Source organism: Tachypleus tridentatus, chromosome 4 (genome assembly GCF_004210375.1).
Source record: "Tachypleus tridentatus isolate NWPU-2018 chromosome 4, ASM421037v1, whole genome shotgun sequence".
NCBI classification, from domain to species: Eukaryota; Metazoa; Arthropoda; class Merostomata; order Xiphosura; family Limulidae; genus Tachypleus; species Tachypleus tridentatus.
The window spans coordinates 53,363,794-53,377,512 of NC_134828.1; the positions used below are offsets into that span (position 1 = coordinate 53,363,794).

The 13,719-nt window shown below is 36.8% G+C and overlaps 1 protein-coding gene across 4 annotated transcripts in view; it reads right to left on the reverse strand.

Annotated features, from left to right (window-relative positions):
• Positions 1–13,719, reverse strand: part of LOC143249148 (sorting nexin-17-like) — a 66,567-nt gene that overhangs the window by 34,794 nt on the left and 18,054 nt on the right. For 3 of the 4 annotated variants that reach the window (XM_076498553.1, XM_076498554.1, XM_076498555.1), the window contains 2 exons: positions 6,139–6,226; positions 295–379 (listed from right to left, as the gene is read on the reverse strand). In XM_076498553.1, coding sequence (XP_076354668.1) covers positions 295–379; positions 6,139–6,226 — 173 coding nt within the window. The remainder of the gene's footprint in view (positions 1–294; positions 380–6,138; positions 6,227–13,719) is intronic. The other variant, XM_076498556.1, reaches the window with a different exon arrangement.

Genomic DNA, 13,719 nt, shown 5'->3' on the forward strand with positions numbered 1-13,719 from the left:
TTTAAGTACAAGATGTGTTTTAGCCAGTAAAACAATCACAATAATTGAGCAAAAGAGTAGCCTGGAGAAAGAACCATAAATATTAAAATACAAACTGCATAATAATTACTAGCTAAAAATATAAATTAACCTAACTAACACCTTATATTTCATTGAAAAGACATGCTGATAATAAAAAATAACACAATAAGAAACTTTGAACTGTTTGAAAGTAGAAACAAAGCTAATACTAATCCATCACCTATTTTCACAGTAAAAATAATTACTTAAGTGAGAATTTGTAAATTGTGTTACCTTTTTCTAATGACAATACAATGTGATGAGTCTGCAGCTTTCTGGGACAGAAATGGAGCTTCAAAGTTCTGCAGTCTTCGTTCCACTGAAATAATTACGAAGACAATAGTTCTCTACTGGTCTATAACAAGGCATACATTTAAGGAATGCAAGCACTAAGAATGTGTGTAACAGATCAGCTTTTTAAATACAAAATGTACTCCACCAAATGGGACTCTGTAATGTAGTTCTAACTAGCCCCTTACTTACACATAAGCTACAAGTTGTTGCTTGTCCATCAGTCAATTCTTAATCAGTTGTCAATAATTTATCAAGTGATTGATATTTTACTTTATTTGTAGTCCTTCAACTGATACATATTGTATTTGTCAATAGTGTCTATCAACTGAAAACTCATAAAACTGTAAGTCATTCAAGGTTTTATGAACACATACAAATTAACATTGGATGTATATTTGTCTTGATTATTGAACCTGTGTTATGAACATACTGAGAACATGGTTTTACAAATGTTATTAATCTTGTAGCTAGCATTTTCACTAATGCTTAAATTAATAATGTAGTAGTTATCAGTAGTCCATTAACTGACACTTAATAGTGTCATTAGTCCTTCTATTGATCCCAGTAACTTAATTTTCTGTAGTTTATCAATTGAAACTTAATATAGTTGTCAGTAATAATTCAATTAATTCTAATGAATTAGTTGTTAACAGTCCATCAAGTGATGCTTGATGTCAGGAAAGCACATGGGTTCAAGAAGTCTTGACACAAAATGATAAACCTTATAATCTGAGCATGCTTATAAAAGGCCTGTCTTTCAAAAGTGCTGGGATTATAGGGTTTTTTATCATTTTGTAACTGATACTTGATACACTGTCAGCAATCCTTCAACTGACACTTAATATGGTTGTTAGTCATTCAGCTGATCATTATATTGTTGTAGCTATCATTGTCATTTGCACTTCAACTAATAATTTAGCAAATGTCAATAGTTCATCAACTAATTCTTAATGTACAAGTTACCAACAATTCATTAGTTGAATCCTTTAACTGTAAAAGTACTATGCAAACATATTTTTCATCAGCAGCTATTACTAGCCTATCAACTTAGGGTTAACATTGTATGTCACCAGCCTATCTTTTAAATCAGAAGTTTCTACTCTTTCAGCCATGGGAATGTTATAATGTGATGGTCAATCCCACTATTCATTGGTAAAAGAGTAGCCCAAGAGTTGGCAGTGGGTGGTGATAACCAGCTGCCTTCCCTCTAGTCTTACACTGCTAAATTAGGGATGGTTAGCACAGATAGCCCTTGTGTAGCTTTGTGCAAAATTCCAAAACAAACAAACAGAAGTTTCTAATTCAGAAATTGTTACTAAGCTGTTAACTTAATTAAAATGTTGTCCTTTCATTAACCAATTTCCTATTTTCGGTGCACAAGAATTATCAGTTTCAAAAATTTAGAAGCTGTGAAGATCCAGAATTTGGAATGGAATAATGGCTGATACTGGCAAATTATTCAGATAAGAATTCTGGAAGTTAATTCTAGCACAGAAAATACATTTCTGATAGAAACTTACCTCCTCTCATGTAATAGCTTTCCTTGATTTGTGCTGCTGTCTATATGAACAACTTTTTGCTCACCATTAGCCTTCAGGCTCTCATCTACACTTACTTGTTGCCACATTGTTATGTTGCACTATAGAATGTAAAGAAACATGCAACAATCCTCCAACTTTCTATAGGGGATTAATCTAAGTAACTTTTGCATCAGTCTATCTGCCACTTCAATATGCAATTCTGGCTACTATGTAAGAAGAGTTACTGTATCAGAAGTTAACATTTTCCAACACTGAAAATTTATTTGTAATAGTTACTTTCCACCCATTCTTCCCACTTCTTGTACACCTTTTTATGTCTAATATCAAAGTAATGGTTGCACACTTCAGTGTAGAGGGAGTCAACTTCTAATGGTGAAGAGTTATTGCATTCTCATTTGTATTCTAAAGTACAGCAAAACAATGTGGAAATATGTAAAGTAGGTGAGAGCTTAAGGATAGTGATGAGTAAAAAGTCATGCATATAGACAACAGCACAAATCAAAGAAAGCTATTATTGTAGAAAGTGTCCAAAGAGAACTCATAGAGCACGACATCTTGTATAATGAAAGTTAAAGCATATTCATAATAAACCACACCTGTTGTCTCAAGGTTTACTCTTCATCTGTGTTGTGAAATATGTTGCCAAGTTAGGCAGATAAGAAGCAAGTCCAAAACCACTATTTGAAAACTAGACATGCTTTATGGTGTAGAGTGGCTGGGGTATTTAAGACCATACATAGCAGTTCAATTCCACTCCAAAACTATGTGGCAGGATTCTAACCACATCCAACTCTGCACCAATAACTAGAAGGAAAATTAACTTCTCATCTACCATTCTACACAGTGTTCGTGTATGTAAATCTTGTGCACATCAAACACCAGGACAATGGTAGGATGTAGAAAGCAAATGTGGTGCATCAACCTCAGTCTAAAACTAGGCAGCATCACAGATTTTTTTGTCCATTTTGCAGAAGTAGGAAACTTGCAATCAGCTACATGAGTAAAGAACTATGTTGGTTGGTCCAGTGCTAATCCAACACTAGACCACCCAAGAATCAACATTTAGAAAGTGGTACAATAGGAGATAGCTGGATGAGTTAATTGTATGTTATGAACCACCTCTAGTCTAAACAAAGGCAGCATTTCACATCATCTAAATAAACAGAACTCCACTATCTTACTCTGTACTGAGTGGAATTGGCCATACTCAGGAGGAAGTCTCCATGGCAAGGACTCCTGTACTTCATAAGAAGTGAGTGAAAGCATATTCAGAAGCCCAGAGGAATGCAACACCTTAAGATAGTGCAATGGATGATCATGAAACCCTACATTTAAAAGCAAGCTAGTCTAAGTTTATACAACTAGGACTAGAAGGATGGGCAGCAATCCCAGCATTACTTTACTCGCAATAGGACGTGAATCACTCTGGTCCGGATCAGGCCTTGTTAAAGAAGCAATACATCACAAGGAAACCTCCAGTGGTTTTGTGGAACATCCCATCTCATTAGTGAGCAGTTAGACCCAAATGGCCACACAGTACAGATTTAAACCTGAGTATTCCTTAGTAGGCACCATATGTCACTCAATGGGATCCTGAGGTGCAGAAAGTGGCCTCTATAATGATAAGATACATAGAAAAATAACTTAACAACTCAAAACTATTAAGGGGTATGAAGAATGACAATGGGCAGCAAACAATATCCCAGTAAAGAAGAGATGACCAGATGGTAAAAGTAATGTGCAATAAAAGTACAAGATATTCCACATTCTAGCCTACATGACCTTCTCAAACAGATGATGAAAGTGAACACCAAGGTGACAAATTTGGTAAGTGGAGGTCTGGAAAAATTCACTAAAGTCCCCAGCCAAATAAATATAAAAGCCAGGAACCGAAATTAAAAATCAAAAAAGAAGCAGTGGTGGACATGTAACATCAAAATTCCCATGTGGAACAAAGAAGATAATCAGAATCAGAACAAGAATACAAATAAGCAATGGATGGAAAGGGATGAATTCACTGCCTCCACCCAAACCACAGATGTTGTGGGAGGAAAAAGTCCTGTTGGCATATATCTGCATGATCCTATGGAATAATGTACTTCATGAAAGTCAAAGTCCTCTAAAGAGAATGTTTTGTGCAATGAGAGAAAAAGAGGTTATTCTTTAACTCTTAGAAATGAAGAGGAGAAAGCTAGGACCTGCTAAGGCAGAAATTGAGTGTATGTGTGTGTGTGTTTCTTATAGCAAAGCCACATCGGGCTATCCGCTAAGCCCACCCAGGGGAATCAAACCCCTGATTTTAGCATTGTAAATTCGGAGACTTACTGTTGTACTAGCGGGGGGAGAGGCAGAAATTGAAAAACACACCTGAATGAATAAGGTACTGAGAGGGTATAAGATGCAACTTTTCCAGTTTGACCTACCAACCCAATTGTACTAACTAATGAAGAAGAAGAGTATGGTCATGGGAGGCATATTGGACACTGATCACAGTAGTGGACAACCAGCAAGTAGCTTGTCATTTCAAGAATAATTTATGGCCTAATCTTCCTTTGAGCCTGGAGAAATTAAGCAACAAGTCTGCTCTTTCTCTTGGTTATAAGCATACCATTCAAGCCTTGAAAAGACTGTTCCTTAACGATAGATTACTTTGGAATGTGCACATACAACCTACTAGAAAAAATAAAATATTAAGCTAATTCATGGAATGACTTCACATCTGTAAACTGAAACTAATATTTACCCTCTGACCTAGTACTTGTAGAATTTGTTTAGACTGTTGCACATGTTCTGAGACAAACATAAACAGAAGCATAAGCAACAAAATTTAAAGTTTTGCAACTTCACATACAACAGGTGACAAAAAAACTGATGTTTTAATTGATTGTTTCAGAGTTCTTTTGAAATAAAGGAATAATAATAATACCTCATTTTTTACAATTAGATTATTTAAATTATTTTATGACAATACTATTTTTATAATTAATACAGTTTTGTATATTTCAAGATTATTTAAATTCCACAAGTATTTTGAAAGTATTACTTGCACTTTCAACTCTCCAGTATTTCTGGAAAAATGTGAATACATGGTTCTTACTAAACTGCTCAGATCAATTTCAAGCACTTTCTAAACACTCAAAATGTTTTATGAGCAGTTTTTGAAGACTAAAATCTACATGAAAAACAGAATACACTGAAATTTTATAAAATTCCTCTATTTGTTTAACAAGTGAATGTAGGCTTAAAAGAAAAAAGACTATTTTTATTGCACTCAAGTTAGATATATCGATATTTTGATATAATATTTTCAAGTACTTTTGTAGAAAAACAAAAACAAGCCTCTTTTCAAGAACTTTTAAATTCTTGAAATTCCATTTTCAACTTGAAAAACTGGTTTCACTGGAACTATTATGCAAAAAGCAGTATATAATACACATACACACACATTAATACTAATAAATCACTACATTTAAGACATGCTAAACACTGAACTACATTTGAATCTTCATTCATGTACATCCAAGTTGGTTTAAGCCTAATATTAAACAATTTTATAAATATACTGAATACTTAATTATTGAAGTTATTTTATTGGCACATACAAAATTATACAGAACTTCTACTTAAAGTAAGGTGTATTTAAGCAGTTTTCATGCATGAAACAAACCATCACATAAATGTCTTTACTGCTGGTTAAATCTCACTGTTAAGCAGTTTTAGACTTCTTTTGACAAGCAAAACAAAATAATAATTTTAAACTCTGCAAATCTATTACTATATTTTTAATTAAGAACTAGTTACTAACCAACAACTGATTTCTAACATTTTTTTTTAAATAGTCTAGAACTAAAATTACACATTTGCTCATGAACTGATTTTTAATATGGTAGCTTCACAAATCCACGACTATATTCTCAATGAAAGTACAAGCATTTCTTATGTTTGACTAAAATCCCAATGACTATTTATTCTGTAATAAAATATTTCCATCTAATCAGAAACAGGCAGCAACATAAATAATGTACTCAACAGAGGTTGACAGTCTCATGTGAATATAACAAAAAAAAGAAATGTTATGATGATTAGAAAACAAGTTGTAGTTTTATGTGAACATGCAACTTTGCATAATCTTCTCTAAAATATTAAAAAATATAAATAAGTATAAAACATGTAAGAAATGTCAGAGTTAATATGCAACAATGGGAAAACAAAAATGAGCTACATCAAACCAGATGAAACTTACTCTTGATTTCAGCTTCAACTTTTCTGACCAAATACAGGCAGAAATAACACACTAATTCTTCTGGTAAGTTAATTTCTTTTGCTATTTCCTATTGATAGATAAACAATTCCACTTCATTATTTTTACATCCAATTTATTAAAAACGTGGTATAGTTAAAGCTTTAGGTAACCAGTATTTTCCACAAATCACTAAAATGAATAATTAATTCAAAACAACACAGTCTTTAAACCTTATCTCTGTACTTTATACTTAACAACACAGGTCACTAAATTTTGACAACAGAATATCACTAAAATAACTAAATGATTGAAATTTGTGTTTTTAATTATTACTGTTTAAGGGTATTTCAACTATCCAAATAATTCAAATATTGCCACAGTGGTTTCTCATTATTCATTTTCATTAATTCAGGATTTTTTAGCTTGAAATTGCTTTCATTACTCAAGAAAATAATCAATCAATCAAAATCAATATTTTTTTATTATTATTCCAACTAACCAAGTCTGATGTGAAAATAATTTATTAGTTGATATAAGTGATTAATGATACATACAATTAATCAATTATCAAATTCCACTAATTCCTCGTCTCTAATAAGACTGCTTCACCTTACATTGCTTTATATGCCATAAAAGAAAAAACTTAGATAACTCCAAAACCATATTTTTATGTATGTAAAGGTTTTACAATAATTCTACTAATATGACATTATTTTAATTTTGTTTTCAATGTTGTTCTTGTTTTACTATTGAAAAATAACTGGCATTTACTCTCCATTCCTATTTTCGTTTTTGTTATGGACTAGACATGTTAAACACTCCAATGCAATTTTTACTTGCTACTCATATTAATACACTGACTTCTTGTTCCAGCATAGTGATGTAACAACATTTTGAGCATTTTCCACCCATTATTCATTTATACATTTTTTTTCTTTTCATAACAAATTTCTAATGACTTACAAAGCATTACAAGCATATCTTTCCATGATATTTTGAGTTTTAGAATAGGTATTTGCTATATTATGTTTGGTTTGCATAATTAAGTTCATTCATCAGTATAGATACAATTACTTTTGTAATAACTATTCAATTCTTTTTTCTTCTTTTTTGAACATAACACTAAGTTTATTTATTATTCTAAGTGTACTTGTTATTCTTAAAATTTAGATCCATGAATCTGTTCAGTGTTGCATGAAACGTGTTTAGCACTATAATGTACTTATAATGTTCACATAAATTACACTATGTAACACAAATTTTGTTCCTGGATAGTATGTGTTATTTCTTAATTGCTTATGTTGTAAAAGTACAGAGAATGGCCATTATTCCCTTCAAACTTTGCTTTTGTGACCTTGATAATGAAATTTAGAAATTAACCTATTTTCTATGTAAAAATGGGCAAATTTGCACATTTTCCTTTACATAAGGTCTAAATAAAACAACATATGAATCAAGATTTACACATATTTATACTAAAGTTATACAAAAATGTTTAGAAGTGAGTAGTTTTTTGAGATTTGCAACTGTAATGTAAATCACTTTCATGTATCAGCCCACAAATATAGTGTCCCATCATGTTTTTGTTTTACGCTCTTTGGTAGCAACATTCAAACTCCGGTATATTTTGGTGGAAGAGCTCGCCTTGCTCCTCTGAGTATGATCCCATGTTCTCCTTGAACTTGCCAAGACAAGCGTCAAGGATATGGACTTTTAGGTACATCTTGCAGCCTCTTTTGCCATAGTTCTTCATCAGAGACTCAACCAGTTCCAGCTGCCCCAAGCTTTTTTTTTTTCCTTCCTACTGAGCTTCTTGGGGAATTCTATGCACCAAGATCTTCTTTATTTGTGGTCCAACAAAGACACCAGCTTTGACCTTTGCCCCAGAAAGCTTAGGGAAGAAGTCTCAAAGGTACTTGAAAGCTGCAGATTCCTTATCAAGAGCTGTGACAAATTGTTTCATAAGACCCAATTTTATATGCAATGGTGGAAACAACACCTTCTGGAGATCCACTAGTGGCTCACACTTTACATTGTGCTCTCCAGAGGAAACTCAGTCTGTTGTGGCCAGTGCTTCCTGTTGTAGTGCACTGTGGTGTCCCAAAGGCAAAAATAACAGGGAAACTTGGTAAAGCCTCCCTGGTGACCCATCAGGAATGCCACCATTTTGAAGTCTCCAATAACCTAGAAGCCATACTCATCATACTTCAAGGCTTCTAGCAAAGTCTTGACACTGTTGTATTCCTCTCTAAGGTGCACCTAATGAGCCAGGTGAAGAGACAGATACTTATTCCCGTTATGGAGCAGCACAGCTTTGCAGCTTCTGAATGAGCTATCAATGAAGAGGCACCACTCGTTCGGGTTACAGGCAATTCCAATTGCCTCACACAGACTGGACACATTGTGGCAGAATCAGAGCCCATCTTAATGAGTGAAGAAGCTTGAAAAATGTTGGTGCTGCTTCTTTTGACTTGCAACTTGCATACTTTCATCTAACAATTGATTGATTGTTTGATTTAGTGTTTTATGGCACAAAGCAGCAAGGCTATCTGCGCGCCAGACATTCGGTAAAAATGTAAAAAAATAAATAAATAAATAAATGTAGTAATAGACATAAATGAAGGTAAAACAAAAAAGTATAAAACCAATGTTGACACCTAGTCTACAATGTTAAGATAGAAGGCAGAGTATAAGAAGTTGTAAGGTATTTACTCTAGCAAAATGGTAATGATCATAACCCGCCAGGAAGAGTAACAGGTAAGTTCAAGAACCACCGTCAATCACCTGAAGTTGGCCTTTCCAGTCCTGGTTCCGGGTTATGTGTCATAGCAGCTATTATCAAAATGTAAAAGAATAAAAGTTTTAAAAGACACTCCGCAAAATCGTAATGAGTAGCCAAATGTCCAGTAAAAAGATAAAGTCAAGTAAATGGAGTAAAATTTGTAAAAGTAATTGAAGATAAAAGCAAAACGGCAATTAAAACAGAAAATGGCGTAAAAACCAATGTTGACATCCAGTCAACAAAGTTTTAAAGGACTACCTGTAGCAGAATGGTAATGATCATAACCCGCCAGGAAGACTAACAGGTAAGTATAAAAACCACCGTCAGTCACCTGAAGTTGGTCTTTCCAGTCCTGGTGTCGAGTTATTTAATGTTCTGGCCATTGTCCAATGTCAAATTGAATGAGAGAGATTAAAACTGTAAAAAAGGAACCACAATTAAAAAGGTGTAATGAATAAATATGCAACACTTAAATGAGATTAAAAAGATTAATGGCCATTAAAAAATTAAAAACATTATCAAGGTGGACAGAGTCACCATCACCAATAACTCTGTCCAATGTTACAGACTGACCCTGGGAAAAAATATGTTTAAAATATTGCTGTCATTGAGAATTGTAACGATGGCAAGTAAGTAAAACGTGGCTGATAGTGATTTGAGTGTTACACAAACTACACATTGGTGCATCAGTTCCAGATAAAAGAAAATGATGAGTTAAAAAACTGTGACCAATGCGTAGCCTAGTGAGAACAACTTCCTCCTTCCGAACTTTACGGAAGCTAGATGGCCAAAGTCCAATTTTGGGTTTGATTTAAAAAAAAGTTTGTTGTCGTGTTGCTCACTCCAAGTGGACTGCCAGCTGGCACGGAGCTGTGCCTTGAAGACAACACCATAGTCCATGTACGGAATAGGCATAGGAGTAATGGTGCTGAAGCAGACATATTTGGCTGCCATGTCTGCAAGCTCGTTCCCACGAATACCAACATGGCCTGGTATCCAGAAAAACTGGATTGAAGTAGCTGCAAATGAGAAATGGGCCAGTCGGTTTCGAATATCAGCGAGAATAGGATGTGAGCTAATGTGTAGCGATTCCAAGGCAAGTATACAACTAAGCGAATCAGTATAAATAGTGCATTAGGAGTACTGCTCAGCTGCAATATGATCCAGGGCAAGTGATATGGCATACAGTTCAGCAGTGAACACAGAAGCTGTAGAAGGGATTCTGCGTGCAACTACTGACCCATAGCAAATCATAGCAGAGCACACTGAATTACCTGAATTAGAACCATCTGGATAAATGAAAACTGAATGATTGTTTGAAAGATATTCATTGAATAAAAGACGGTACTTCCAATCTGGAGTATCTGCTTTTTTTAGGTGACTGAAAGAAAGGTCACATTTGGGGGCTGTAATAAGCCATGGTGGGTTGGGCCGACCTGTGGAATCTGCAATGTTATCCAAGACCCAATTCATCCAATTGCGCCCGGATGCGAAGGCTAAACGGAGCAATGACAGATCATCTGTTCTGAAAAAGTACTGCCCACCGAGGAAGGAAAACACATTTCCAGGTGGGATGCTTTGGTAAGGAATGAAGTTTCGAAGTATATTGTAAAGATAGTTGCAAACGGCGAAGGTGTAGAGAAGGTTCATGAGATTCAATGTATATACTTTGAACTGGAGAGGTATGGAAAGCCCCAGTGCAGAGTCAAAGTCCTTTGTGATGAATGGGGTCCAGCATCTTTAAGGCCGAGGGTCTGGCAGAGCCATAGACCATTGATCCATAATCGAATTTCAATCAAATAAAAGCACGATATACCTTTAATATTGAACAGCGATCTGCCCCCCAACTGGTAGAAGAGAGAACACGGAGGATGTTCAGTGCTCTTGTGCATTTGACCCGAAGCTGCTTTAAGTGTGGTATAAAGGTCAGTTTACGATCAAAGATAAGCCCCTAAAACTTGGTCTCCGGGACCACTGGCAGCAAAATTTAAACCGATATGAAGTTCAGGATCAGAGTGAATACCCCGTCGACGACAAAAGTGCATGCATACAGTTTTGGAGAGAGAGAAATTAAAGCTGTTCGCCAGAGTCCACTTCCATACACAATTGAGGGCGGTTTGTAGTTGCCGCTCAATATATCTCATGTTTGACGACTGACCTGAGATGTGAAAGTCGTCGACATACAGCCCATTCGCAACAGTGAGAGGGAGTTGTTCAGTGATGGCATTTATCTTTATACTGAAGAGTGTAACACTCAATACACAGCCTTGAGGGACTCCAAGTTCCTGTACAAAAGAACGGGAAAGTGTCAAACCCACACGAACTTGGAATCTCCTGTCCATTAAAAATATTTTAATAAACATGGGTAGATGGCCACGTAACCCATATGTATGAAGGTCTTGCAAAATGCCATACCTCCATGTTGTGTCTTAAGCCTTCTCTATGTCAAAGAATATTGATACAAGATGTTGGCGGTTGAGAAAGGCTTCTCTGATAGATGTTTCAAGACAAATTAGGTGGTCTGTAGTGGTGCTGTTGACGGAACCCACAATGGGTGGGCGAGAGGAGGTTGTTAGATTCAAGGAACCAAACAAGACGAGCATTAACCATCCTTTCTAATGTCTTACAGAGACAGCTCGTCAAAGCAATTGGATGGTAATTTGAAGGAATCTTGGGATCTTTCCCTGGCTTAGAGAAAGGTAAAATAATAGCCTGGCACCAGGCATCAGGAAAAGCATTCTCCTGCCAGATCTGGTTGAAAACAATCAGAAGGACATCAAGAGAAGCAGGAGATAGATGGTGCAGCATGCCATAATGAATATCATCAGGTCCAACAGACGTACTGGCAGACCGATGAAGGGCCATTTTTAGTTCCACCAGGGTAAAGGGACAATTATAATCAAAGAAACAGTCAGTTCGAAAGGAAAGAGGTGATCGCTCTGCCCGAGTCTTGATGGCCAGGAAGGTGGAGGAACAAGCAGAAGTGCTAGATACCCGGCAAAAGCTTTCACCTAGAGTGTTAGCGATGTTCAACATCAGTCACCTCCTGACCATCAGAGAGTAAGATCGAGAGGGGGACAGAATAATAGTGCCCATTAACCTTTCGAATCCTGTCCCATATGATCTTGGAACTGGTGGTAGAAGATATGCTGGTTGTGAACTTAATCCAAGATTCCTTCTGGCTTTGACGTCTTACCCACCTAGCATGTGCACGGCCCGTTGGAAAGCAACCGGTTTGAAAGTGTGGGATATCTACGAAAAGTATCCCAGGCCCGCTTTTGAGCTTTCCGTGCTAAGTGGCAAGCAGGATTCCACCACGGACGAGGATATCGTGGAAAACGTGTCGAGGTTTTAGGAATACACTGAACAGCTGCATGTGTAATACAGTCAGTTACCGCTGCTACACAGTCGTCTATTGATGGCTGATTTACGATGGCAGGATCAACTTCTGCGAGAGCAGTGAAAGTGGACCAGTCTGCCTAATCCAGCTTCCACCGGGGCACGCGGGTAGGGTGGCATAGACCACGGCCAGTCTCTCTCAAAAGGATCGGAAAATGATCACTGCCTAGTGGATTACTGTCAACCTTCCATGAAAAATGGGAGAATAATGAAGGGGAGCAAACTGAGAGATCAATAGCAGTAAAGGACTGACTAGGTGCATGAAAGTAAGTGGAAGAACCAGTATTGAAAAGAGAAAGATTGTGATCAGAGAGCATCCGCTCTACAGATCGGCCCCTCCCATCAATAATAGCACTTCTCCAGAGGGGATGATGTCCATTAAAATTCCCTAGGATTAGAAATGGAGATGGCAACTGTTCAACGAGAGCATCAAGATCTGATTGATCGTATGTCTCTCCAGGGTACAGGTACAGAGAACAAACAGTGATGGTATGACCCAAGGAAACACGGATGGCTACAGCCTCCAAGGGTGTGTTGAGTGACAAAGACAGGGTGGGCACGTGTTGATCAACCAACAGTGCCACCCCTCCATGTACTCGACCATCACACAACCTGTCATTTCTGTACAGAGAAAACTGCCGAATAAAGACAGTATCAGCAGTTTTGAGAAATGTTTCTTGTAAAGAAAGACAAACAGGATGGTAGGAAGCAATCAGCGTTTTGATATCATCCAGATTAGAACGTGAACCTCGACAGTTCCATTGTATCAAGGTGGCCATTTTTCAGAACGGGTAGGTGAAGTGGCTGGAGAACCCTTCGGTTTACGACCACGTCTTTTTTTTTTACTGTCTTTAGTCAGAGGAGGTCTATCAACCTCCATGGATCCTGCTCTGGGTCGGGTGGGCAGGTTTTTGTTATTGGAAGGGGAATCCAGTGACTGAGGACGCAAACGAATAATTGTTTTGTCTCTTGTGGTGGGAGAAAAAGATGTATCAGAAGAAATGCCTGTATTTGAAAATGAAGGACGTGGATCTTGAGGTTTGTTGGAAGGTATGGGAGGAACAGAGATGGGTGTGGAAGTCGATTCATCAACCTCTTTAACCACGGAGGTCAAAAGGCTTTTCATTTGTTTTGAAAACGATTCTCTTGGAGGCACAGAGAGATCTGTCTGCACTCCCACTGTAGTTGTGGAATGAAGTGCAGCAGCATATGTCCGAGATGGAGTTGTGGACAGCAATTACCGAGCCTCAGGATAACTAATGTTATGTGTCGTTTTCAAACGCTGCACCTCTTTTTCCTCCAACCATTTTGGGCAAGAATGAAAGTAAGAGGGGTGAGAACCATTGCAGTTTACGCAATGTGGGTTCATGTCACAGTCATAGGCATTATGGTCCTTGCCT